This window comes from Diorhabda sublineata, chromosome 8 (genome assembly GCF_026230105.1).
Source record: "Diorhabda sublineata isolate icDioSubl1.1 chromosome 8, icDioSubl1.1, whole genome shotgun sequence".
NCBI lineage: Eukaryota > Metazoa > Arthropoda > Insecta > Coleoptera > Chrysomelidae > Diorhabda > Diorhabda sublineata.
The window spans coordinates 29951715-29979488 of record NC_079481.1 but is presented as its reverse complement, the minus strand read 5'-3'; the positions used below and the strand labels follow the sequence as shown (position 1 = coordinate 29979488).

At 30.8% G+C, this 27774-nt stretch overlaps 4 protein-coding genes across 15 annotated transcripts in view; 2 read left to right on the top strand and 2 right to left on the bottom strand.

The window, feature by feature from the left end:
• The window catches only part of LOC130447628 (F-actin-monooxygenase Mical), a 77911-nt gene extending 58515 nt beyond the window's left edge, over positions 1-19396 (bottom strand). For 3 of the 10 annotated variants that reach the window (XM_056784560.1, XM_056784552.1, XM_056784555.1), the window contains exons 1-3: positions 19226-19396; positions 3286-3697; positions 1592-1835 (exon numbers count right to left, since the gene is read on the bottom strand). In XM_056784560.1, coding sequence (XP_056640538.1) covers positions 1592-1835; positions 3286-3651 — 610 coding nt within the window. In that variant the 5' untranslated portion in view covers positions 3652-3697; positions 19226-19396. Of the gene's footprint in view, positions 1-1591; positions 1836-3285; positions 3698-16091; positions 16185-18670; positions 18791-19225 lie in introns of those variants that run through there. The other 7 variants (XM_056784557.1, XM_056784559.1, XM_056784562.1 and 4 more) reach the window with 3 other exon arrangements.
• On the top strand, positions 9134-15226 carry LOC130447630 (uncharacterized). Its single transcript, XM_056784564.1, has 3 exons — positions 9134-9294; positions 12586-12731; positions 14902-15226. The coding sequence occupies exons 1-3, from the start codon at positions 9153-9155 to the stop codon at positions 15148-15150; spliced, it is 537 nt and encodes a 178-aa protein (XP_056640542.1). The 5' UTR covers positions 9134-9152; the 3' UTR covers positions 15151-15226.
• Positions 19397-19895: 499 nt separating the features above from the next.
• LOC130447626 (rhomboid-related protein 1-like) lies at positions 19896-23387 on the bottom strand. The gene is made up of 6 exons (XM_056784546.1): positions 23307-23387; positions 22521-22761; positions 20961-21175; positions 20563-20862; positions 20296-20509; positions 19896-20233 (listed from the first exon to the last, which is right to left on the bottom strand). Exons 2-6 carry the CDS (start codon positions 22599-22601, stop codon positions 19952-19954), a joined length of 1092 nt encoding a protein of 363 aa, XP_056640524.1. The 5' UTR covers positions 22602-22761; positions 23307-23387; the 3' UTR covers positions 19896-19951.
• LOC130447627 (rhomboid-related protein 2-like) lies at positions 21947-27367 on the top strand. Of its 3 annotated transcripts, XM_056784549.1 has the most exons (6): positions 21947-22046; positions 23549-23744; positions 25824-26026; positions 26301-26555; positions 26662-26872; positions 26933-27336. In XM_056784549.1, exons 3-6 carry the CDS (start codon positions 25863-25865, stop codon positions 27242-27244), a joined length of 942 nt encoding a protein of 313 aa, XP_056640527.1. In that variant the 5' UTR covers positions 21947-22046; positions 23549-23744; positions 25824-25862; the 3' UTR covers positions 27245-27336. The 3 variants fall into 3 exon arrangements, with proteins under 3 accessions (XP_056640527.1, XP_056640526.1, XP_056640525.1); XM_056784548.1 differs by lacking the exon at positions 23549-23744 and having other exon boundaries at positions 21958-22046; XM_056784547.1 differs by lacking the exons at positions 21947-22046; positions 23549-23744 and adding an exon at positions 23785-24259 and having other exon boundaries at positions 26933-27367.
• Positions 27368-27774: the final 407 nt, after the last annotated feature.

Sequence of the window (27774 nt, the reverse complement as noted above, 5' to 3'; positions counted from 1 at the left end):
ATATACCGGATTTGATCACCAGGTATTTCTAAGTACGAAATTATTGATATAAGATTCTAAATATCGAACTGGAAGTTTTAAAAACAGAATAAAATCAATTAATGGGAAATAATCTTTCGAAATATGAACCCAAATACCCTATGGGGGCCATAATATCCACCATATATACCGGATTTGATTACCAGGTATTTCTAAGTACGAAATTATTGATATAAGATTCTAAATATCGAACTGGAAGTTTTAAAAACAGAATAAAATTAATTAATGGTAAATAATCTTTCGAAATATGAACCTAAATACCCTGTGGGGGCCATAATATCCACCATATATATCGGATTTGATCACCAGGTATTTCTAAGTATGAAATTATTGATATAAGATGCTACATATCGAACTGGAAGTTTTAGAATTGAAATTAGCTCAATTAATGACAAAGAACCATTCGAAATACGTTTCCGAATACCTTGTATGAACCGTAATATCCTTTAAATTTGCCTGATTCGATCCCTATATATTTTTAAGTACAGTACTATTCATATATTTGAAATTGAATCAATTAATTACAGAGAACCAATTGAAATATGGACCCAAATACCTTGGGAGGATCATAACACCCACCATATTTGCAGGATTTGATCCTTAGACATTTTTTAGTATGTAACTGTCGATAAAACATTGTAAATATAAAGCTGGAAGTTAAAGGATGAAAATTAAATCGATGAATATCTTAAAACCATTCAAAATGTGTACCGGAATACCTTGTACGGAACTTATATCCTTCTTTTTGTCCAGAATTGATTCCAAGGCACTTTTCAGTAAGAAACTATCGATTAAATATTCTAGATGACGAACTGGGACTTGAGGAATGATGATTAGATCAAAGGATCTCATGGAACCAATTTAAATATGAACCCAAACAACTTGGGAGGACCAAAATAACCACCAAACTTGCCAGATTTGATCCTTAGACATTTTTAAGTATGTAACTGTCGATAAAACATTGTAAATATAAAGCTGGAAGTTAAAGGATGAAAATTAAATCGATGAACTTCATAAAACCATTCAAAATGTGTACCGGAATACCTTGTATGGAACTTATATCCTTCTTTTTGTCCAGAATTGATTCCAAGGCACTTTTCAGTAAGAAACTATCGATTAAATATTCTAGATGACGAACTGGGACTTGAGGAATGATGATTAGATCAAAGGATCTCATGGAACCAATTTAAATATGAACCCAAACACCTTGGGAGGATCATAACACCCACCATATTTGCCGGATTTGTACTCTAAGCAGTTTCGAGTACATTCAAAAGATATCAAGTGGTTCCAAGTATGAAATCCTTGATGAAATATAGAAGAACGTTTCAAACACTCGGAATCAGTTTCGCATTCCATTTTATAAGGGTAGAAATACATAAAATGGAATCAATTTAATCAAATATTATATACAGCATGGACCATAGTTTCGTTTATGGTCCACAGGAATATTGAGAAACCCGCTAAAGTATAGAATATCGATTATCAACCTTCGGTTGTACCAGATTTGGTACCAAGTGACTATAAAACCTTCGAAAAATATTTTACTCACTGTCTGTAGCATTCGGTTCTATTAGAGCCTCAAAACTGACTTCGGTGTGCACTTCGACTCCCAAAAGAAGGGCCACTTTCAATAAAATGCACTGCAACTGCCTGATGCTGACGTGGTCGATGGCCCCGGCGCAAAATTTTCCGAAAAATTTCTTCGCTCCGAGCATCCTCAGATCTTCTATCACGAAAGGCCATAAATGCAGGACGTTATTTCTTGAAAATCTGTCCCTTTTTTCCACTACAACCTAAAAATAAAATACGACCAAATGAAATAGATAAAAATGGGTATAAAAATTATACTGATCAAAATAATTAAATTCATATTATATGGGGGTAATCTAGAAAGTTCGATTTATAAGAAAAAAAATCAGAAATGCGAAACAAGGGTAAATTTTTGAAGTATAGGGCGTCAAAGTTGTATTATCAGTTATAGTGAAAAAAATTTCTAAAATAGTGAAATTATTCACTAGATTCGTCCTAAAATCTTAGTAAATATATTTAGTACCATTAATTGAAGTAATAGCACCGAAATAAAAGAGAAAGAAGAAGAAAAAAATTAACTTTTATTCAAAAAATCGTACACGGTAAAATAATTAAAATATTGGACTCAAATTAGCGGAAGAATATTCTCGAAGCTTCATACTACGAGTGAAAAAATCGGGAAAGCGCCACGTAATCGTGTTTCTGAAATACGGAGCGCCAAAGTTGCAGTATAATAAATTATGGGTATACGAATCAATTTTTTTTCTCAGAATGTAATATAACATTAGGAAAAAGGGTTTTTTTGTACGAGAAATCGACTGGAGGATTCCGTTTTTTCATAAAATAATTATTCCGCCCTTAAATAGGGCGTTAAATTTGAAAAAAAAAAAATAGTACGGTTCAAAAAATCGTACCGGGTAAAATAATTAAAATATTGGACTCAAATTAGCGGAAGAATATTCTCGAAGCTTCATACTACGAGTGAAAAAATCGGGAAAGCGCCACGTAATCGTGTTTCTGAAATACGGAGCGCCAAAGTTGCAGTATAATAAATTATGGGTATACGAATCAATTTTTTTTCTCAGAATGTAATATAACATTAGGAAAAAGGGTTTTTTTGTACGAGAAATCGACTGGAGGATTCCGTTTTTTCATAAAATAATTATTCCGCCCTTGAATAGGGCGTTAAATCTGAAAAAAAAATAGTACGGTTCAAAAAATCGTACCGGGTAAAATAATTAAAATATTGGACTCAAATTAGCGGAAGAATATTCTCGAAGCTTCATACTACGAGTGAAAAAATCGGGAAAGCGCCACGTAATCGTGTTTCTGAAATACGGAGCGCCAAAGTTGCAGTATAATAAATTATGGGTATACGAATCAATTTTTTTTCTCAGAATGTAATATAACATTAGGAAAAAGGGTTTTTTTGTACGAGAAATCGACTGGAGGATTCCGTTTTTTCATAAAATAATTATTCCGCCCTTAAATAGGGCGTTAAATCTGAAAAAAAAATAGTACGGTTCAAAAAATCGTACCGGGTAAAATAATTAAAATATTGGACTCAAATTAGGGGGAGAATATTCTCAAAGCTTCATACTACGAGGGAAAAAATCGGTAAAGCGCCACGTAATCGTGTTTCCGAAGTACGGAGCGCCAAAGTTGCATCGGAAATGGCGATTTATATAAATTGGGAACAATCTGTAAACTTACCACTTTGGCACCCAACAGCTGTGCTTCAATAGCAGTCCTCATACCGCACGGTCCTCCCCCTATCACCAAAACTTTGGTGTTAGCCGCCAATTTACCTTTTTGATAACATTTATGCGACGCCCTAGCGTCGAACTTTTTCAAAAGCGCCTTAGCTCGCCACGAAACCAAATTAGCTTTCAATTTTGGATAAAACAAATTGAATACGTTCGGTCTCAAATGGAGGCAATCTATGAGACCTCGATAATAACCTAAAATGTTTTTCAAGCTGGTAGCGTTGACGAATTGTTCGAAATATTCGTTTGCGTGAGCGGCATCGAGCACCGATACGGGCAGACCGTGTTGAACGGCTTGTATATTGCGATCCATGATGGGACGACGATAAACGCTATATTCGTTTTTGAGCAATTCTCATCTGTAACGAAAAAGTATCATTTATCTGTGAAAACTGTCATTTTCCAAACATTAGACTGTCATTTGCCTGTTAAACTGTCATTTTTCAAACATTAGACTGTCATTTGTCTGTTAAACTGTCATTTGCCTATTAGACTGTCATTTTTCAAACATTAGACTGTCATTTGCCTGTTAAACTGTCATTTTTCAAACATTAGACTGTCATTTGTCTGTTAAACTGTCATTTGCCTATTAGACTGTCATTTTCCAAACATTAGACTGTCATTTGCCTGTTAAACTGTCATTTTTCAAACATTAGACTGTCATTTGCCTGTTAAACTGTCATTTTTCAAACATTAGACTGTCATTTGCCTGTTAAACTGTCATTTTTCAAACATTAGACTGTCATTTGCCTGTTAAACTATCATTTTTCAAACATTAGACTGTCATTTGCCTGCTAAACTGTCATTTTTCAAACATTATACTGTCATTTGCCTGTTAAACTGTCATTTTTCAAACATTAGACTGTCATTTGCCTGTTAAACTGTCATTTTTCAAACATTAGACTGTCATTTGCCTGCTAAACTGTCATTTTTCAAACATTATACTGTCATTTGCCTGTTAAACTATCATTTTTCAAACATTAGACTGTCATTTGCCTGTTAAACTGTCATTTTTCAAACATTAGACTGTCATTTGCCTGCTAAACTGTCATTTTTCAAACATTATACTGTCATTTGCCTGTTAAACTGTCATTTTTCAAACATTAGACTGTCATTTGCCTGTTAAACTGTCATTTTTCAAACATTAGACTGTCATTTGCCTGTTAAACTGTCATTTTTCAAACATTAGACTGTCATTTGCCTGTTAAACTGTCATTTTTCAAACATTAGACTGTCATTTGCCTGTTAAACTGTCATTTTTCAAACATTAGACTGTCATTTGCCTGTTAAACTATCATTTTTCAAACATTAGACTGTCATTTGCCTGCTAAACTGTCATTTTTCAAACATTATACTGTCATTTGCCTGTTAAACTGTCATTTTTCAAACATTAGACTGTCATTTGCCTGTTAAACTATCATTTTTCAAACATTAGACTGTCATTTGCCTGCTAAACTGCCATTTTTCAAAAATTAGACTGCAATTTGCCTGTTAAACTGTCATTTTTCAAACATTAGACTGTCATTTGCCTGTTAAATTGTCATTTTTTAAACATAAGACTGTCATTTGCCTGTTAAACTGTCATTTTTCAAACATTTGACTGTCATTTGCCTGTTAAACTGTCATTTTTCAAACATTTGACTGACATTTGCCTGTTAAACTGTCATTTTTTAAACATTAGACTGTCATTTGCCTATTAGACTGTCATTTTTCAAACATAAGACTGTCATTTGTCTGTTAAACTGTCATTTTTCAAACATTAGACTGTCATTTGCCTGTTAAACTGTCATTTTTCAAACATTATACTGTCATTTGCCTGTTAAACTGTCATTTTTCAAACATTATACTGTCATTTGCCTGTTAAACTGTCATTTGCCTATTAGACTGTCATTTTTCAAACATTATACTGTCATTTGCCTATTAGACTGTCATTTTTCAAACATTAGACTGTCATTTGCCTGTTAAACTATCATTTTTCAAACATTAGACTGTCATTTGCCTGCTAAACTGCCATTTTTCAAAAATTAGACTGCAATTTGCCTGTTAAACTGTCATTTTTCAAACATTAGACTGTCATTTGCCTGTTAAATTGTCATTTTTCAAACATTAGACTGTCATTTGCCTGTTAAACTATCATTTTTCAAATATTAGACTGTCATTTGCCTGCTAAACTGCCATTTTTCAAAAATTAGACTGCAATTTGCCTGTTAAACTGTCATTTTTCAAACATTAGACTGTCATTTGCCTGTTAAATTGTCATTTTTCAAACATTAGACTGTCATTTGCCTGTTAAACTGTCATTTTTCAAACATTAGACTGTCATTTGTCTGTTAAACTGTCATTTTTCAAACATTAGACTGTCATTTGCCTGTTAAACTGTCATTTTTCAAACATTATACTGTCATTTGCCTGTTAAACTGTCATTTGCCTATTAGACTGTCATTTTTCAAACATTATACTGTCATTTGCCTATTAGACTGTCATTTTTCAAACATTAGACTGTCATTTGCCTGTTAAACTGTCATTTTTCAAACATTAGACTGTCATTTGTCTGTTAAACTGCAATTTTTCAAACATAAGACTGTCATTTGCCTGTTAAACTGTCATTTTTCAAACATTTGACTGACATTTGCCTGTTAAACTGTCATTTTTTAAACATTAGACTGTCATTTGCCTATTAGACTGTCATTTTTCAAACATAAGACTGTCATTTGCCTGTTAAACTGTCATTTTTCAAACATTAGACTGTCATTTGTCTGTTAAACTGCAATTTTTCAAACATAAGACTGTCATTTGCCTGTTAAACTGTCATTTTTCAAACATTTGACTGACATTTGCCTGTTAAACTGTCATTTTTTAAACATTAGACTGTCATTTGCCTATTAGACTGTCATTTTTCAAACATAAGACTGTCATTTGCCTGTTAAACTGTCATTTTTCAAACATTTGACTGACATTTGCCTGTTAAACTGTCATTTTTTAAACATAAGACTGTCATTTGCCTGTTAAACTGTCATTTTTCAAACATTTGACTGTCATTTGCCTGTTAAACTGTCATTTTTCAAACATTTGACTGACATTTGCCTGTTAAACTGTCATTTTTTAAACATTAGACTGTCATTTGCCTATTAGACTGTCATTTTTCAAACATAAGACTGTCATTTGCCTGTTAAACTGTCATTTTTCAAACATTTGACTGACATTTGCCTGTTAAACTGTCATTTTTTAAACATAAGACTGTCATTTGCCTGTTAAACTGTCATTTTTCAAACATTTGACTGTCATTTGCCTGTTAAACTGTCATTTTTCAAACATTAGACTGTCATTTGCCTATTAGACTGTCATTTTTCAAACATTAGACTGTCATTTGTCTGTTAAACTGTCATTTTTCAAACATTAGACTGTCATTTGTCTGTTAAACTGTCATTTTTCAAAAATTAGCTGTCATTTGCTTATTCCATCTATGGAAACTGTTTTTTTTTAAATAAATTTTAAATAAAACATCTAATATCTGGATAACGGTAAGTTTTAGGTATAGGAAAGTATATAGGAATTTGCCTTATATTTTACTCCTGAATGTATTAAAATAGAAAAAACCGGGTGGTTCTATTTAAAAAAATAAAGAAATTTGATATTTATGAAGTTAAACTTTGAGCAATTTTTATACACACCCCGTATAAAATGAAAAATTTTTCAACATAGATTCAAATACGTCCAACCTTGCTAAAAGTAACCGACCAGTCACCATTTTCATATGTTTGAGGGTATTTTCGTAAAAAAATAATTTATAAGGGTCTGCAGCGGTCAAATTTTTTACAAAAAAATTAATAACCCACAAAATATGCATTTTTCGAAAAAAGTTTTTAGACAAAAGTATACTAAAATTTCACGTAGATTTCGAAAATTTGTTAATATACAGGATATTCCATTTAAAATAACAAAGTTACAGTCGACTTCCGATATAACCGGAAGTCGGGCATCAATGAAAATATTTTAGATAAAAAGATCGTATCCGAAAATCCCAAACGTAGAAATTTTCATTATTCTACTATAAGTATTTTGCCATATATACAGATAGTTTTAATTAAGTGTCGTGAGACACCCTATTATGGGACATTCTGTACAATAACAATTCCGTTAAACGGACTAATTGAAAGGTACGCACGCGTACCATAAATTTCATACAAAAAACAAATTACCGACATGCACATTTTGATAGTATGCCAACATCTAATGGGCTGCACTTTCAATGTCAATGGGTCATTAATGATCGTACCTGTTAAATTCGATAACGAGCACGTGACAGAATGTCTCCTACATAACAAGCCTTATCAACCTACAATTGAAGAATTTGCATATGTAGGATCGTCTCTCTAATATTCGATTCTATAATAATACTACATATAAACAGAAAATTATACAGTTTAACATCGTGTCCTAAAATCTAGACTGATTCGTTCGTTATTTTTAACTAGATGGCGACACCACATACAACGATAGCACGAAGAAAATGTTTATGAAGTATTCAATCTTTTTATAAATGTTTTTTTGTGCTGTTTTATATTATTCGTTCTGTATTCATTTACATTCCGAAAGTTGCGTTTTGAGTGTTCCGTGTAGTGAAATTGACAGTTCCGTACTGCAAAACACTTTTTCGGGACTTTAGCCACTTCTATGTTGACAGTTGACAGTGTTTCCCTTCGATGATTTAGCATTTTGTATTAATAATTGTCCTGGAGGTACAATCAACTTTACTTTTTGCAAAATAACTAATTAATATTGACATTGCAAATATTATTAAGCAGGTACATTATATTGTTCGATTAATAGAATATTTATAAGTTTATTTTCTTTCCTTAGTGTAATTGAAAAAGTTTTATATTATTATGTAATTCGATATGATTATTGGATATGAATATTTTCATGATTTAAAATTTCCTGGCGATTCCGGATTTACGATGTTGCATTTCATTCGACATTTTGAATAAAAATCGTTGATCCAAATAACGAAATTCGTTAAATTCCGTACGTTAACTGTTTTTGTTTATGTGTGACGTATCGAATCGTTGCAGTTATCATAAATTATAATGATATAACGGTAAATAAATATGATTTACGATTTCAAACATAAAAATGTCATTTTCTAAATATGTACTTGGAGTTTAAAAATTTCCCAAACACCAAGGATTGCTGTTGTTTCGATCGTACAAATTTTGCATTTGATACGAAAATTTGAAGCTGAACTTTCAAAAAATTCAGTCGAAGCCTCGGGATGCCGATCAAAACCATTTCCACCACGAGTTCGTGAAATTTTTCCTTGGAAAACTGATTTCTAAAACAGGTGACATAAATCTGATTTTTTTTCTGTGGGGTTACACCTATCGACCCGGCGGTGTGTACCGGAACCACCGGAATCTGTTAGGGGCGTGTTTGTAGGCGGATATCCACGCGGGAGGTTTCGTGGGTCCGTCCCACTAGAGTACAAACGTCGTTTTAGGCAGGATGGAGCCTGCCGCCACTGATTTCTTTCTTCGGAGCCTTCTCGAGGAAGGACTTTGCCGTTTACAAACACGAATTGTCGTTATTTACAATAATGTGAAAGAAAGCGTAGTTTTCCTATAAATAAACGTTGTTTGAATTAATACCGTGATATTTACGATCTTATATTTTTTTTCCGAAAAAAATCTGACTCATATTGTACATTCCCCGTGACAAGAAACAAATTTACTCAACGTATCTCGTAATAAATTAGATCAAACAATATTTCGTTATAAAAAGAAGATTGGAAAGTGATTCAATATCAGTTGTTTATGAATGATGAAAGAGTTGATAGTTTTATTTGTTTTCGTAATTTTCTTCAACGGTTTCGGATGTCAAGTTTATTACCAACCGGTTCAAGTTCTTATACCGACCGTGAATGGATCCGTAGTTGGGAATAGTTCCGTTTATAATATCAGTAAGACTTTTTTTTTTTGTATATACTACAGGGTAAAAAGCTTTTAAAAACGATAAAAATTATAGTTGGATGAAATTCATTGGAAAAGAAGAAGAATCTAACCTCAAAATTCACGTGAAATATCGAAATCGCCTAATTTTGGTTTTTTATTTTTTATCTTTGTGTTACCACGGTAAATTTTCTCGAAAAATGCAAAAAAAAACGAAAAAAAAAAAGATGATTCGTAATATGTTTTAATGTTTTGAACAATTTTTTGGACATTTATCAAAATTTTATCCTCTAATTATTTACGTAACATGGAATTTCATGCTTTCTGTGTAATTATATTATAAAATAATATTAATAAGACTTTTTTTTGTATATACTACAGGGTAAAATGCTTTTAAAAACGATAAAAATTGGAAAAGAAGAAGAATCTAACCTCAAAATTCACGTGAAATATCGAAATCGCCTAATTTTGGTTTTTTATTTTTTATCTTTGTGTTACCACGGTAAATTTTCTCGAAAAATGCAAAAAAAAACGAAAAAAAAAAGATGATTCGTAATATGTTTTAATGTTTTGAACAATTTTTTGGACATTTATCAAAATTTTATCCTCTAATTATTTACGTAACATGGAATTTCATGCTTTCTGTGTAATTATATTATAAAATAATATTAATAAGACTTTTTTTTGTATATACTACAGGGTAAAATGCTTTTAAAAACGATAAAAATTGGAAAAGAAGAAGAATCTAACCTCAAAATTCACGTGAAATATCGAAATCGCCTAATTTTGGTTTTTTATTTTTTATCTTTGTGTTACCACAGTAAATTTTCTCGAAAAATGCAAAAAAAACGAAAAAAAAAAGATGATTCGTAATATTTTTTAATGTTTTGTACAATTTTTTGGACATTTATCAAAATTTTATGCTCTAATTATTTACGTAACATGAAATTTCATGCTTTCTGTGTTATCAGATTCTAAAATAATATTAATAAGACTTTTTTTTGTATATACTACAGGGTAAAATGCTTTTAAAAACGATAAAAATTGGAAAAGAAGGAGAATCTAACCTCAAAATTCACGTGAAATATCGAAATCGCCTAATTTTGGTTTTTTATTTTTTATCTTTGTGTTACCACGGTAAATTTTCTCGAAAAATGCAAAAAAACGAAAAAAAAAAAGATGATTCGTAATATTTTTTAATGTTTTGTACAATTTTTTGGACATTTATCAAAATTTTATGCTCTAATTATTTACGTAACATGAAATTTCATGCTTTTTGTGTAATTATATTATAAAATAATATTAATAAGACTTTTTTTTGTATATACTACAGGGTAAAATGCTTTTAAAAACGATAAAAATTGGAAAAGAAGAAGAATCTAACCTCAAAATTCACGTGAAATATCGAAATCGCCTAATTTTGGTTTTTTATTTTTTATCTTTGTGTTACCACGGTAAATTTTCTCGAAAAATGCAAAAAATCGAAAAAAAAAAGATGATTCGTAATATTTTTTAATGTTTTGTACAATTTTTTGAATATTTATCAAAATTTTATGCTCTAATTATTTACGTAACATGAAATTTCATGCTTTCTGTGTTATCAGATTCTAAAATAATATTAATAAGACTTTTTTTTGTATATACTACAGGGTAAAATGCTTTTAAAAACGATAAAAATTGGAAAAGAAGAAGAATCTAACCTCAAAATTCACGTGAAATATCGAAATCGCCTAATTTTGGTTTTTTATTTTTTATCTTTGTGTTACCACGGTAAATTTTCTCGAAAAATGCAAAAAATCGAAAAAAAAAAGATGATTCGTAATATTTTTTAATGTTTTGTACAATTTTTTGAATATTTATCAAAATTTTATGCTCTAATTATTTACGTAACATGAAATTTCATGCTTTCTGTGTTATCAGATTCTAAAATAATATTAATAAGACTTTTTTTTGTATATACTACAGGGTAAAATGCTTTTAAAAACGATAAAAATTGGAAAAGAAGAAGAATCTAACCTCAAAATTCACGTGAAATATCGAAATCGCCTAATTTTGGTTTTTTATTTTTTATCTTTGTGTTACCACGGTAAATTTTCTCGAAAAATGCAAAAAATCGAAAAAAAAAAGATGATTCGTAATATTTTTTAATGTTTTGTACAATTTTTTGAATATTTATCAAAATTTTATGCTCTAATTATTTACGTAACATGAAATTTCATGCTTTCTGTGTTATCAGATTCTAAAATAATATTAATAAGACTTTTTTTTGTATATACTACAGGGTAAAAAGCTTTTAAAAACGATAAAAATTATAGTTGGATGAAATTCATTGGAAAAGAAGAAGAATCTAACCTCAAAATTCACGTGAAATATCGAAATCGCCTAATTTTGGTTTTTTATTTTTTATCTTTGTGTTTTGAGTCCTTTAAAGTCCAAAATATTTCGATTTAATATCGAAAAAACACCCTAGTTTTTAATCCTAATTTTTCCTGCAAAAAAATCAGTTTTTTTTTAAATCGGGGCGTTTTTTGTTCGTTGAAATCTCTACTTTCCGATGGTGCGAAAAAATATTAGTTACCACAGTAAATTTTCTCGAAAAAGGCAAAAAAACGAAGAAAAAATATAAATTCGTAATTTTTTTTAATGTTTCGTACAATTTTTTGGATATTTATCAAAAATTTTATGCTATAATTATTTACGTAACATGGAATTTCACGTTTTCTGTATAATTAGACCAAAAAATTTCGAAAAAACATCTAAAAACTCGTATAAATAATTAAAAATAAATTTCTCACGCGATTTTTTTTTCACTTTTTTTGAGAAAATTTACCATTTTTTACACCACCAAACAGTAAAAATTTCAATGAAAAAAAAAAATTCAAAAAAAAACGTAAAAATTTTCCATTGAAAATTACGATATATATAGGACATAAAAAGGTTATTTTTCACCAAATTTCGTAAGAAAAAAAAGTTTTTGTGTAAAACACAACTAAAAAAACAAAAACTTCATCATTTCCAATTTTCACGTAAACTTTGAGGTTATATTAAAAAATTTTAAATACATAAATTGTATATCACCCCATTACCTACAACTTTCTCATTTAAAATTTCCCCATAGAACTTGTAGTTTTGTCAGAAATCGAAAAAAACCGTTTTTCACCCTTAAAAACTCACCCCCACCCCCTTTTTCTTTACCTCACATCGCCCGAAAACGATTTTTCCATTTTTATCGTATTCCGCCAATTTTTTAATAAGAATAATTTTTTTTCGGATTAATTATCGAAATTTTTTAATTATTCCAGCACCGGCTTTCAAACCGCCGCCCCAAAATGTCTATTACTCGACCTACAACAACAAACAAACAAATTATTCAAACAACAACGGCAGTCAGGACGGCCACTTATTTTTAGGATCCATCCAAGCTTTCGATCGATTGTTGTACCACCAGGTAAATACCCCCATAAAATACCGTCCACTCGTTAAATTTACGATCTACTCCGTATATTTCATCCCCGATTCAATCAAACATTTTTCGCAATCTAATCACCGCCGAAATGTAACCAAATACGACGTAACGCGCTTTGTAAATAGCCTGCCAGGTCTGGTAGCTCGAGCACATTCATTCGACGATCATAAATTTGTTCGGCCACCGCTTTTGGTCTTCGTAGATCGTACGGTCTCGTCTAGGAGACGTTTTTCCCTTTTCAGAGCAATGTTTCGATTGTTTTTTTTTATTTTCGTGAAGTGATGAACCCACGTTCCAACCACGGTTATGAAACGTTGCCAAAAACTCGACGGAATCATCTTCACGACGCTGTTTTTGTTCCAAAACGCGGCATCGTGTCCAAATACGATTAAATAGCCTGCCAGGTCTGGTAGCTCGAGCACATTCATTCGACGATCATAAATTTGTTCGGCCACCGCTTTTGGTCTTCGTAGATCGTACGGTCTCGTCTAGGAGACGTTTTTCCCTTTTCAGAGCAATGTTTCGATTGTTTTTTTTTATTTTCGTGAAGTGATGAACCCACGTTCCAACCACGGTTATGAAACGTTGCCAAAAACTCGACGGAATCATCTTCACGACGCTGTTTTTGTTCCAAAACGCGGCATCGTGTCCAAATACAATTAAATAGCCTGCCAGGTCTGGTAGCTCGAGCACTTTCATTCGACGATCATAAATTTGTTCGACCACCGCTTTTGATCTTTGTAGATCGTACGGTCTCGTCTAGGAGACGTTTTTCCCTTTTCAGAGCAATGTTTCGATTGTTTTTTTTTATTTTCGTGAAGTGATGAACCCACGTTCCAACCACGGTTATGAAACGTTGCCAAACACTCGACGGAATCATCTTCACGACGCTGTTTTTGTTCCAAAACGCGGCATCGTGTCCAAATACGATTAAATAGCCTGCCAGGTCTGGTAGCTCGAGCACATTCATTCGACGATCATAAATTTGTTCGGCCACCGCTTTTGGTCTTCGTAGATCGTACGGTCTCGTCTAGGAGACGTTTTTCCCTTTTCAGAGCAATGTTTCGATTGTTTTTTTTTATTTTCGTGAAGTGATGAACCCACGTTCCAACCACGGTTATGAAACGTTGCCAAAAACTCGACGGAATCATCTTCACGACGCTGTTTTTGTTCCAAAACGCGGCATCGTGTCCAAATACGATTAAATAGCCTGCCAGGTCTGGTAGCTCGAGCACTTTCATTCGACGATCATAAATTTGTTCGACCACCGCTTTTGATCTTTGTAGATCGTACGGTCTCGTCTAGGAGACGTTTTTCCCTTTTCAGAGCAATGTTTCGATTGTTTTTTTTTATTTTCGTGAAGTGATGAACCCACGTTCCAACCACGGTTATGAAACGTTGCCAAAAACTCGACGGAATCATCTTCACGACGCTGTTTTTGTTCCAAAACGCGGCATCGTGTCCAAATACAATTAAATAGCCTGCCAGGTCTGGTAGCTCGAGCACTTTCATTCGACGATCATAAATTTGTTCGACCACCGCTTTTGATCTTTGTAGATCGTACGGTCTCGTCTAGGAGACGTTTTTCCCTTTTCAGAGCAATGTTTCGATTGTTTTTTTTTATTTTCGTGAAGTGATGAACCCACGTTCCAACCACGGTTATGAAACGTTGCCAAACACTCGACGGAATCATCTTCACGACGCTGTTTTTGTTCCAAAACGCGGCATCGTGTCCAAATACGATTAAATAGCCTGCCAGGTCTGGTAGCTCGAGCACTTTCATTCGACGATCATAAATTTGTTCGACCACCGCTTTTGGTCTTCGTACATCGTACGGTCTCGTCTAGGAGACGTTTTTCCCTTTTCAGAGCAATGTTTCGATTGTTTTTTTTTATTTTCGTGAAGTGATGAACCCACGTTCCAACCACGGTTATGAAACGTTGCCAAAAACTCGACGGAATCATCTTCACGACACTGTTTTTGTTCCAAAACGCGGCATCGTGTCCAAATACGATTAAATAGCCTGCCAGGTCTGGTAGCTCGAGCACTTTCATTCGACGATCATAAATTTGTTCGACCACCGCTTTTGATCTTCGTAGATCGTACGGTCTCGTCTAACCTTCCGCTTGTCTTGTATCCATTGAAATTTTAGGAATTTACAAAAACGGGACGATTCTGGAGCGGCAGAGAAAAAATAATCGAATACCCCAAGGATTTACCAGCTGGTTATTCGAGACACGAAACCATCAGCGCCATAAGAGTCTACAACCAATTTTTAGACGGACACGGGGCGAAGGCCGAACTTTTGGACGGGGGTATAGGAAGGCAATTGGTAAAAATAAAATTAACTTCACCATGGGGCATGGGATTTAGATATAGAGTACAAATTTACGGTCGATAAAAACCTGTACAAAAAAAAATAATTATTCACGCAGTTATTTATTGTTTTATGTTGATTAAAATGTATATTTAAACGTATAAATCTTCTTTTTTAATAATCCTACCCCTACAATATTCTAAAAATTCAAATTTGCCCTACTGGAAAGATATCGGGCGATCAGAACGCGACGCGTCGACAACCGAGCCCGTTTTTAACAATTCCCCGTACTGGTTAGTAACATAAACCGTGCGTAGTCGGAGCATGCGCAGAAAATATCATTTAAACGCTTCAAATAACCGTACAGACTAGCCGGAAGTTGGAATAAAACTTTTTCGATTGAGTTCGACAACTTTCTAAACTAACATCGTATACTAAAGTTGAAATGAACGAAAAAATTTGTAAATTCGATATATTACCATAGAAAAAACCGTCGTTTACCGTTTCACTACGTGCTGGTGTTTATCAGACTATGATATATATATATGTATGAATTTATTTATACACGAAATAAGATTCTTAAAATTGGGTTGTTGCTCATTTTCATTAATTAACACACTTTTCTAAAAAGTCAATGACATCACTAACAATCATCATCCATTAAATCTTATTAACCAACCCTCGTATAATATAAAATTTATTATTCAAATTTGAGACACTCTATATGTAATCTAAAACATCTACTGATTAAAAATTCCTAGAATAACATTTTCTCTCGTTTAGATTGAAGCAAAAAAAAAATGTTTTCACTGTAGCGAAATCGAGTAAAGAAAATAAAAGTGTTGCACCTGTATCGTTAAAACACGTGATTCAATGTTTATTATTTTTTTTTTTTGAATACAGGTTCATGTTAACCTTGACGCGCCGTTCGCTATATTCTTGAAATCAAACCAGACTTATGAAAAATAATTATTTACACGAACCGACACCAATAACAAAATAATCACAAACAGATATTTCATAACCTGTATAATATGATATATAAACGTAACGCCACTGTACACGATTTTACGAAACAATTTATTTTATTTATAATATTTGCAGTAGCATTGCATTCAATTTCGTATGCGAAGGTCTCTATCTAGTTTAATCTGAACTCCCGTCGTCGTTTGACCAACGGACAGCTCGTAAACGATCGCACTAAATATAGAGAATGACATACGAGTTGGGAAGTAACGATGATCCTACATGTACGATTCAATGTTCCAGAAGCCGATGCTGTTCTAAAAATAATATTTATATATACAAAACTATATTATCGAAGATGAATGTCTGTTGCTGCGTAACAACTCGCTAACGAAATGGATTTTATCATCTACTAAGAAAGAAAAATGACAAATTTTGAGGTTAATTTCGTAATAAAATACAAGAGGTTCTATGTCAGCCATTTTTTAATTTAAAAACAACTGACGGTCGCTGACATTTGACGCAGGCGTACTGTAAAAGTTTGGCATCAATATTTTTGACATTTACAGAATTCTACGTGTTGATTATTTTAGTTTGGAATTTATAAATAAAAAAATCCGTATTATTATTTCACTCTTCAGTAAATATATGATGAATATACGAGGTACGATCAAAACATATAATAAACCATTAATAACTACGATATTTCATAATTTAAATTCTTTGTTGTTAAAAATTAGAAAAAAAAAGTGCCAATTAAACTCACTAAATGTTAAAAACTACCTATAACTAGAAGAAAAAAAGATGAATCACCCTAAAAAATCTCTTAATCATGGTAGAATCGAAATCTAACCGACAAATGTAAACTACAAATTTTACTAGGGGGCATTAGAAAGTTTCTGATGCAATTAGTAAAAATAGATCTTAAAAATGTGTTGACGAGTCGTTTCATAATTAATTCCCAGGTTTTTGGGTCTGTTCACATTCACCTTAATCGCATGGCTGCAAAGGAAACGTGGAAACGTTTTGACACTATTCGTCATACTGACAAGTTCAGCAGATGAAAGCCTTTTCGAAAAAAACATTCCGCGAATGCTTCTAGTCATAAATAACACATTGGGATGCATTATTAACGAAAAGCAGTACTTATAAAAGTCATAAAAGGCTGTAACAAACCAGATAGTCATTCCAGATTTGCTTACAGTCAGAAATTAAACATTGGGATGAATTGGTAGTGAAGAGCAGTACTTATAAAGAGATTAATTCAATTTTATGTTCTATCTTTACACAAAAACTTGTCACAGTTCAAAAGACAAATAATTTTTTGGATGCATGTCTACAGAACATGTGTCAATGGCTTCTTTCATGCTCAATATGTAATTTTGGCTGCATACTAGACACTTTTGTATTTCTGTTCAGATCAGCTGTTAAGGTTTTCCATATATAATTCAAAGGAAATAAAGTAGAGAGTTTTGACAAGTGGGAAAGCTCACTGGCTCACCGAAGTATACTTATCAATAAAAAAAGTAAACAACATACGATTTAAATTGGGATCCTGCTATTGTTCCGGCACAATAATTAGGTGATTAACCCGTATATTTGGCATATACCATGATTTGGCGAAAATATTAAATATTTCTGCCAGTTGGTAATTTTCTTTTTCAAAGTTGAATGAACGTTTGTATTTTCAGCGATGAAATTAACCCGATTCTAAAGAAAACAATGATTGGGAAATAAACTTTTTTTCCGTAGGTGTGTTATGAGTTTTTGGCAACTGTTCTAGTTGAAAAATATTGCGTTTTACATTTTCGATGATTATTTTTCAAAGCAACCATTCACATATACACATGGCAACAATTCTATTTATTCTAACAATTTTTTATTACTACTTATTTATCTTGAAAGTAATTTTTGCAAGAGGATTCATCACTGTTTAAAAAACTGTATAATAGTTTTTTTTTTCAAAAAAATTACATTTCTTAAAGTATCTTCAATTTCTATAGGTTCTTTTAAATTTTGTTTATTGAATTTCATTCAAATCTTAACTTATAAGGTGTTAAAAAAGGAAAACGTGTTAATTGAACTGGTTACATATCTTTCCTGTTTATAATAATACATATACCTTTAAAAATAATTAAATATTTCACTGAAAATCCATTATACTGATTCATTTGACTTCCATATTTGAAATATATTCGAAAGAAGTCTTTTAACACTTATTTTGGAACAAAATTTCACTTATTTCCCATATTTCCATGCAATAAGCAAAATTATATTGCCCATATTGAATATACAATAATTACGGTTCAAATGAACTACTTCTGTCATTTCAGCCTTCTATTATGATCTATGGAAGTCTTTCTGTTTCTAAAGATGATAATAATTATTAAAAGATAAAAAAATTTAGAAAAATTGTGACTATAGTGTAGCAATACATTTATTACTGAAATCCCAACCATTGTTACTAAGACTTCAAATATTATAAATAACGAATAAATTATAATAAATACATGGAAATACATATATAAAGATCAATTACACTCAATTAATTCTTATTTTAGAATTACCATCACACAAATCAAAATCGATTTTACTATATTATATGTTTGGAAAAAATTCTTATTTATTATATATTTACCTCATATATTATTAGAAATTTATGGCACAACACTATTTTGATTAATTATACGCGAAATTTCACAAGTGCTAAATTGTAATGAACGACGCGTACTACCTATTAGAACAGCTGAAAGTGACTGAAGTGTCTGTCTATAAAGGATAGATTTCCATGCATGTTCAGTTGAGCTTGACTCACAAATTTCTAAATGAAACTAAATTTAAATGCACACATAAAAATTAATTCAAGACTTTGATTTCAAAATTTTACGTATTCAATTATAACTTAAATTGATTTCTTTGTTTTTTTTTTATACATATAGATATTTACGAAGATTCTAGATACTTAATTATTTAATAATTATAAATTTTGCACTTGAGTGTTTGTTATATAACTATTCATTACTGATTATTAATCAGGTGGTTTATAAATAGGATTTTCACATTAAAAATAACAGGTAATAATAAACCTAAACTTGGGAGATTGTAAATTGATCCTTGATCATATAGATATATATATATATATATAAAATGGATGTCATTCTATAAAAAAATTTACCGGAAATGTAATACTCACCTTCACAACTGAACACAAATTTTATAAACTAGGTACCTATTTTCTAAATGATGATTTTTTTACATAATTCACACACCATTTAAAGTCCAAAATCTTAAATTTAGTCAAAACAACATAAATGTCAATTCCAGCGTTTTCATTTCCGTCAATGCACTGACATTTTGATACGACGCCGTTGCCAGCATTACTATAAAGTAATAATTTTCAAACTACGAAGACATAATTAAATTATATATACAAAATTTCATCAATAAAAATCGAAGTCGCGTAGGTGATATTTGAAGTAATTAGTTCTAAAACTTTTAATAAACAAAATAACTACTAATAATTTTTTTTAAATAATCATATAAATTAAATCGTGATTATTTTTTTATTTATAGTTCCCTATTAATAAGTTTGTAAATTGAATATTTATTATAAATTAAAGTTAATTTTTATTTGTTATAAAACAATACGTTATTTATATACCAAATTTTCTAAATTAATTATCAATAAAGAATTTTTTTTTATTGAAACGGCAACATCGTTTTATTATTAGAATCGATTATTATCTTGAAGTGTTTGATAATCGAATGATAAAAAGGAACGCCGAATGTTTTAAAATGTTACCTACTATATATGCAACATACAAAACAGTATAACTACGAGGTGAAATCAAAGAGTAATCACATTTGTTTTCATACTTTATTTAATACAAATTTATAAATATAATCAGTAAATTGTTTCTTACAACATAATTGCTAATACAATAGTAGTTATTGTTAAAATTATATAAACTATTAAAGCTGCCCACCAAATGTATTTTTCAGTTGTTGTAACTTGCAGATTTCTTAGTATATAAATTCCAACTAATATACCCGCTACCGCCCCACCAACGTGACAAGTGACTCCAATTTCGTTTATTTCGTGCAAAAAGTATCTTTGGTATGCTGCCGTACCCAAATCTCCCGCAACCAGTATACCAAAGAATAAAAATTGAATCCAAGGAAATTTCATTTCACTCCAATTCTGACAAAAAAAAAATTATATGAAAAAAAATCGTCTTATTTCGTTGATCGACTTCTTTTTACCATAATAACTTGAGCCAAATGAGCCGTTAAAAGAGCGTAGACTCCGCCACTGGCACCCCCAAGTCTAATATTACTTTCTATAACACAATGTGCTAAACTACCAGCTATACCACCCAAAAAATATATAGTTAACACTCTCCACCATTTATTAACCATTTCCAATGGTATTCCGAGCGCTAACTGGACAATAAGATTGGTTACAAGATGAGTGTATCTATAAATTTTCGAAATATACACCTGTATTATTAAACATAATTATTTTCTCACCCTATATGTACAAACATATACGTCACGAATCTCCATACTTCTGATTTTTTATTAGGATCAAAAAGTAGATGTTTTCCAATAATACCAGAAGCCGTTAAAGAAGATCCTTTTTGAGTTAGTTCGTCAATTGTAAACAAAACAACCTCGAGGACCGTTATGAGAAACATAAAAACCGGTGGCGGGAAACATGAGTATTCGTTACAAATATCTTGTTGCCCGGTTTCGTCGCCGATTTGAAGCGACCGTGTCCGAAAAGTAGTTCGCGCTTTTTTAGGTCGTGGAATCAGATTATTAACGTATCTGAAATAATAAAAAAGGTAACGCATTTTTTAAACATAAACTTTTTCATCTTATATTGTAGATGTCAATTTTTTTTACAAAAAATAAGAGTATCTTACGCTATTGCATATTTATTAAGCGTATATCGGAAGTCTTTGCTTTGTACGAGATCGACAAATTCTTGATAACACAATTTTTCGTCTCCATTCTGATCTGCCATTCTCATAATTTTTGTCAGCGCCTTCTTCGGTATGAAATAACATTCCGTTTCGTTACAGACAACAAAATTTTTCAATTCGTTTATGGTTATGTATCCATCTCTATTAGTATCGCACTAAAATTGATGAAATTCCAAGTTAAACTACCAAACAGAAACCGAATATATTTATTTTCATTACGGGCTATAATCGCTTATGATTGCAGAATCCATTTATGGCGATTCCAGATTAGTACTTCCGGTTTTACCTACAATCGGATAAATTGACTTCCGGTTGAGCTTTTTGAACTAAATTTATGATTTAAAATATCAAACGTTTTATTTTGGGAGGTTATTTTAAGAAAATGGAAACTTTGCTAAAAAAGCAAGGATGTACTATAAGGAAAAAATCTCACAATTACAGAGCTTCTTTTTTTAGAGGGCGAATGATGTCTGCTAGTACTTGGAAGATCATCTGATCAATTTTCGAATTAGTCCTAACAAGAACTGTTTTTATACTTTACAACAATAACAAAAACGGAAAAAACAACAAAATATAAACTATTTGTTTAAAATTTATACAATTATCATAATATATGTCAAAATTGCTGTGTAAAACCGGCTGCGATTTGACCAATCAGGAATCTACAGAATTGCCAACTCAAATTCAAATCAATCCTTCTAGTAAACAGGATATAGTTAAATAATTTGAACTATAGTATTGCCGTTAAGCTTTATAAATACCAATATTATCTTTTTTTTTTAATATAAATTGTTTAGAATTAATTATTTTGTATTACTTTATTACAAATTTATTCACGTCTCCCGTTTAGTACCGTATAACGTGTTGCATAAATCACACAATATAACCTCTGCAATATTTATTTTATAATATAGAATTAATTGTGTATTTTGTTGGAATCTAGTGCAAAGTTTTCGATTGAAATACTTTGAAATGTGATTGTTTGGTACTGTGATGTTATGTATCTTGTGTTGTGAAAATGCAAAGGTAAGTTTTTGAATAGAAAACATAAACTTTGATATCCCTTACAAATAACTTTTCGTCCTTGTGGCATATTTTACACGTATAGTAATTGAAGCAAAAACCTGTATTATTTCTCAATGTAAACAAAAATTAGTAAATATTTGATAACAGATGGTGATAAAACATGTATGACTAATGTTGATTTCGTTATCATTAGGAACTTGCTAAACTATTTCGATAACCGGAATTCTTGATTTAACAATTAGTTTAAGACAATAATATATAATACTGAAATTAATGTAGGTGAATATTAACATGAAAAGGTAATATTAGAAAGTTGTTTCTAAAGAATATATCAGTTGAAATATAGAAAAATAAATGACAGACAAAAAATAGTACTTCCAGAAAACTGACTAATATTTTTTAATCAATTTTACATACTATTAGATTAATATAGATATTTTTAACCTATTAGAAAATGATTTTTGTACGATTTACCTGGTTAAACAGTGCTTCATGTTTGTTACTCCTGTATTCGACATCGTTCATAGGTATACTTTCTTCCTGATGTCCAGACATTTTTTATTAAAAGTAAAACAGTCCTTGCTATTTTAAACGCATTCATCGATTGTTGAAATATCCGCTTTTTTTCGATAATATCAAATATATACTTTTATTTTTTTCTTAGATAAGATTAAGTCTTATCAATAACTGGGATATTAAAGGCTTTTTAGCACGCCTGCAATTAGGAATGTGTGTGAAATGAATGACTAATCTGCTGTACATACAGATTAATTAAATTATAGAACAGAATATCTTATTTATATCGAAATTCTTTTATATGAATATTTGTTCTAAATTTCAATTGGTTAAATTCCCTCAAGACTTTGTCTTGTTGTGTTTGGCGCCTTTTCAACACATGACAAGCGCAGCTGTCATTTTTAAATTTAATGTTTTCTATATTATCGGCTGAATAAATGATCCATCATTTGAAACAAATCATTGATGGTGGTATACTTGTTGACAATTCAGTCGAATTCAAACGAATGAATAAAAATGTAAAAAAAATGAACTAATTGAGACATTAGCTGCTAATACAGTCTAATTATCTATACCTAACCAAAATACATTTATTGGTAATCAAAAAGTATTATTAGAATAACATTCTAAATGTTGACAGTTGTGATATTGATAAACTAGACAAATATTGCAACGTGGCAACGATGTAAAATATCTGTTATATTAAATAATCAATCAAATAATTCATTAATCGACTTTACCTACCAATAATGAACACTCAGTATCGAGTTAATAGTTTCAGATAATGTTGTTTACACCATAAAATAGTTTTCATGTTCACAGACTACTCAAAACGTTCGCGATCTATTATTAAATTTTACGAGACTACGAATTCGACAAGTTAATAAAATCGTGTAATATTTTTATCTGTTGGTATTGAAAATACGTTATAAAGAGGAATCAAATAAAACTATAAACTATAAATATTTATTTTTTATATATTTTAGCATATTATTAGGTTTAAACAAAAGTTTAGGATACAAATATATATAAAAGAAAATCTGCGAGAACGAATTGCAAAGTGACCTTGGTCTGTAACTACATCTATTCACAATGATGAAATAAAAAATAATCGATTAGATCGATTTTCATGGTTATCGATAAATCAACTTCGAAGTATGCAACATACATTACATTCGAAATGTGAGTAAGCAACTTTTATGACGTTTCTTTTTTTAAAAAAACTTCTACTGATATATTAGGTTAATAAAAGTAACGAAAAATATGTATTGATCAGAAATAGTCCTGTCATTTAATATAATATAATAAAACAATTGTTTTTTTTATGAACGGTTTTATTTAGTAAATTTCAAGTACAGTTACATGTATGAATATAATCATTGGTGTTGCTAAGACTGTAACCTTGTAGATTTCGCGGAAACATAATAAGAAATGCGGTTGTTTCGTAGATGCAAGTTTCACGTTTATCGTGATGGCAAACGAAGACAAAACCCACGTTTTTTCCACAAATAAAATAATCTAGTTTATATCTTATCTTTTTTGAAAATTTATCACTATTTGTAAATGTAAAGTTTTGTATATATATATATCATCTAAGATACAAATGATTAGGATACGTAACAATGTACAATAAAAATAATGATGAAAACCAAGAACAGTACAATGGAGACAAATATTATCAAAGCGTTTTTAACAAAGTGAGTACATATAATTTTTTCACATTTATGTTAATTTAGAATAAATTAGTACATGAATTAGATTTATTTTCCTTTCTAATTTGATTTATTATTTATACGGGGTGCAAACTATATTATCAAAAAATCAGAACATTGCTCTTTGTATCATGATGGAAATAAGAAATACAAGGCTTCAAAGTTGATCAACTATTAACGAAAAACATATGGTCGTTTAAAAAATCACTGAGATTGTAATTATTGGAATACTGAGCTAAAATTTTAAAGAGATGTTCCCAAAGGATATTTCTAAGAGGAAATAAATCGGGATGTTGCTTAGTGTGACTGTTTTCGAAATACAGGGTTTCAAAGTTGATTAACTATTAACGAAAAACATATACTCGTTTAAAAAATCACTGGGGTTGTAATTATTGAAATTCTGTTCTAAAATTTTAAAGAGATGTTCCCAAAGGATATTTCTAAGGGGAAATAAATCGGGACGTTGCCTAGTGTGACTGTTTTCGAAATACAAGGCCTCAAAGTTGTTTAACTATTAACGAAAAACATATCCTCGTTTAAAAAATCACTGAGATTGTAATTATTGAAATATTGAGGTAAAATTTTGAAGGGATGTTCCCAAAGGATATTTCTAAGAGGAAATAAATTGGGACGTTGCTTAGGGTGACTGTTTTCGAAATACAGAACTACAAAGTTGATCAAATAGTAACGAAAAACATATCCTCGTTTAAAAAATCACTGAGATTGTAATTATTGAAATATTGAGGTAAAATTTTAAAGGGATGTTTACAAAGGATATTTCTAAGAGTAAATAAGTCGGGACGTTGTTTAGTTTGACTGTTTTCGAAATACAAGACCTCAAAGTTGTTTAACTATTAACGAAAAACATATCCTCGTTTGAAAAATCACTGAGATTGTAATTATTGGAATATTGAGCTAAAATTATGAAGGGATGTTCCTAAAGAGTATTTCTTTAAGGAAAAAAATTGGGACGTTGCTTAGTATAACAGTTTTCGAAATACAGAACTACAAAGTTGATCAAATAGTAATGGAAAACACATGGTCGTTTAAAAAATCACTGGGGTTGTAATTATTGGAATACTGAGCTAAAATTTTAAAGGGTTGTTTGCAAAAGGTCTTTGTATAAGCAAAAAAATCGGTATGTTGCTTAGTGTCACGGTTTTCGAAATACAAGGCTTCAAAGTTGTGCAAAAACATGTTCGTTTAAAAAATCATTGAGGTTGTTATAATTAAAATATTGAGTTCACGTTTTAAAAGGATATTTCCCCAAAGGTTCTTTGTGTAAGGAAAATTCAAAACTTGAACTCAAACTTCGAAGTAATGCTCTCAAAGGATCTCTGAATCAAAGTCGGGGTCATCGTTTTGGATTTGGGGTAATTAGAAAAGTAACAGATTACTATATACAATATATCACATACTTTAATCTCTAGATAATTACAATTACACGTAATTTATCTTTTAACGATACTATAAAAACATAATGTTCTTCTGTTTCACCTCGTTCAATTTATTAGGTCATTGTTTGAATTTCTATTTTATCATATTATAGTTTGATAAAAATAAATCTGGTGGCATTGAACAATTTGAAATGCGACATATTCTAAAAAGCGAAGATGATGTACCCGAAGAAGTTTCAAAAATAATATTCGATAATGCCGATACAAATGAAGATGGTGTTTTGGATCCCAACGAATTTAATTGTATGATAAAAGACAAAAAAAACAAATCGATATTTACCAGATATGTTAATATGTAAGTTGAATTATTAAAACTATAAACAACATTCAAAACCCTACAAAAAAGTGATATTTCTTTATTTAGTTATATAAAATATACGGCAACTATCTCAATTTGATTATTTATGTAGTTATTTTGTTATTATTAAAAGGTAGTTGTTGCCAAGTTAGGTTAACATTTGATATTCTTCTTTTTTTAAAACATCATTACAACTACTGAATATATTGTATCTACGTTCAAAATGAATATCACTAACGCTCCTAGAAATTTCAATGAAATCGTATTATAGATACATTCGATATGTTTTACCAAGAAAAAAACGGATTCATATAAATGAGGATTGTATAGATGGCGTTTATGAAGAACATTATACATGGTGGCCGCCGCCGTTGATTTTAATTATAATATCTGCTATAGAATTAACTTTATTTATTGTGGATGAAACTTCTTCTCGTTTAGGACCCACGGCTACATTACTCATTTACGATCCTTTCAGAAGAGAAGAAGCCTGGAGATTTTTTACTTATATGCTGGTACATATAGGGTGAGTCAATTACTTAATTTTATAATACTCATGGTACGCATCGGGGACAGAAATTTCTTCTTTTTTACATAATTTGGTTATGAAGTGAGATTAAAAAACATTTCAGGTTTACGCATATTACAATCAACATAATAGTCCAACTTTTTTTGGGTTTTCCTTTGGAAATGGTGCATAAATGGAGAGTAATGATTGTATATTTTTCTGGGGTAGTAGCTGGTTCTCTCGGTACGTCCATAATGGATCCTGGTACGTACTTAGCAGGAGCTAGCGGTGGGGTTTATGCTTTACTCACTGGACACATAGGAACCATATTTATGGTGAAATAATTTTTTTAATTTTTTTGTTTTATTTTCTGTTTTGATAAATATTTCTCGTAGAATTGGAATGAAATGTGTTTTCCCGTTCTACAAGTGGGATTGTATATTCTAATAATAATGTTCGATGTTGGTGATTCCGTTTATAATAGATACGTTCAAAAAACCGGGGAAAATATAGGTTATGTTGCTCACTTTTGTGGCGCCATCGCCGGGCTCCTAGTTGGAATTTGGAATTTAAAAAATTTTGTGCCGTCCAAAAAAGAAACTTACATATGGTGGGCGGCACTTACTATTTATATTATTTTCATGGGTATTATGGTGCTGCTCAACGTATTTTGGAAGGACCACTTTATTTATACCAACGTGATTTAATTTTTTTTTCAGACTAATTCAATGTATTCAAAATTATTTTATTTTTTATTATCCAAACTTATTGTTTCAATACATTTATACGAAAAGAATAAAAAATTGTTTTACTCGAATAAAAATCCTCAATATATCGACACTGTAACCTTTATTTATATATGTCTTAAGGTACAATTTCATATTAACACTCGAAATTCGCTTAGAGCGTCAATTGTGATCACGTGGTATAATTTCGATTGGATGGCCATCTTACATCGATGCAACGTCTGTCAAAATTGATTAATTACATTACATAGTTTGAATGTCTGTATTGATAAAATATTTACTTCGTAGTTTATTGCACTTTTCTAGATTCAAAAATGACATACATCAACCATAGAGAAACTATAAAAATAGAGGTTGATCAAATTAAGTGACATATGCACCGATTATGCTATAGTCTGATATTGTTACCAAACGAACGTACACGCGACTATTAGTGCATATCTGTGGTCCCATAGAAAAATTGATCAATTTTTTTCATTTAATCTATTGGA

Coding starts and splice junctions, on each gene's coding strand:
- LOC130447626 (XM_056784546.1), bottom strand. CDS start 22,601: ATGTCTGGACATCAGGAAGAAAGTATACCTATGAACGATGTCGAATAC. Junction 20,863..20,960: donor CTTAATAAATATGCAATAGC/GTAAGATACTCT, acceptor TTATTATTTCAG/ATACGTTAATAATCTGATTC. Junction 20,510..20,562: donor TATATGTTTGTACATATAGG/GTGAGAAAATAA, acceptor GAAAATTTATAG/ATACACTCATCTTGTAACCA.
- LOC130447627 (XM_056784547.1), top strand. CDS start 24,185: ATGTACAATAAAAATAATGATGAAAACCAAGAACAGTACAATGGAGAC. Junction 24,260..25,823: donor ATCAAAGCGTTTTTAACAAA/GTGAGTACATAT, acceptor ATCATATTATAG/TTTGATAAAAATAAATCTGG. Junction 26,873..26,932: donor ACATAGGAACCATATTTATG/GTGAAATAATTT, acceptor TATTTCTCGTAG/AATTGGAATGAAATGTGTTT.
- LOC130447630 (XM_056784564.1), top strand. CDS start 9,153: ATGATGAAAGAGTTGATAGTTTTATTTGTTTTCGTAATTTTCTTCAAC. Junction 9,295..12,585: donor TAGTTCCGTTTATAATATCA/GTAAGACTTTTT, acceptor TAATTATTCCAG/CACCGGCTTTCAAACCGCCG. Junction 12,732..14,901: donor ATCGATTGTTGTACCACCAG/GTAAATACCCCC, acceptor TTGAAATTTTAG/GAATTTACAAAAACGGGACG.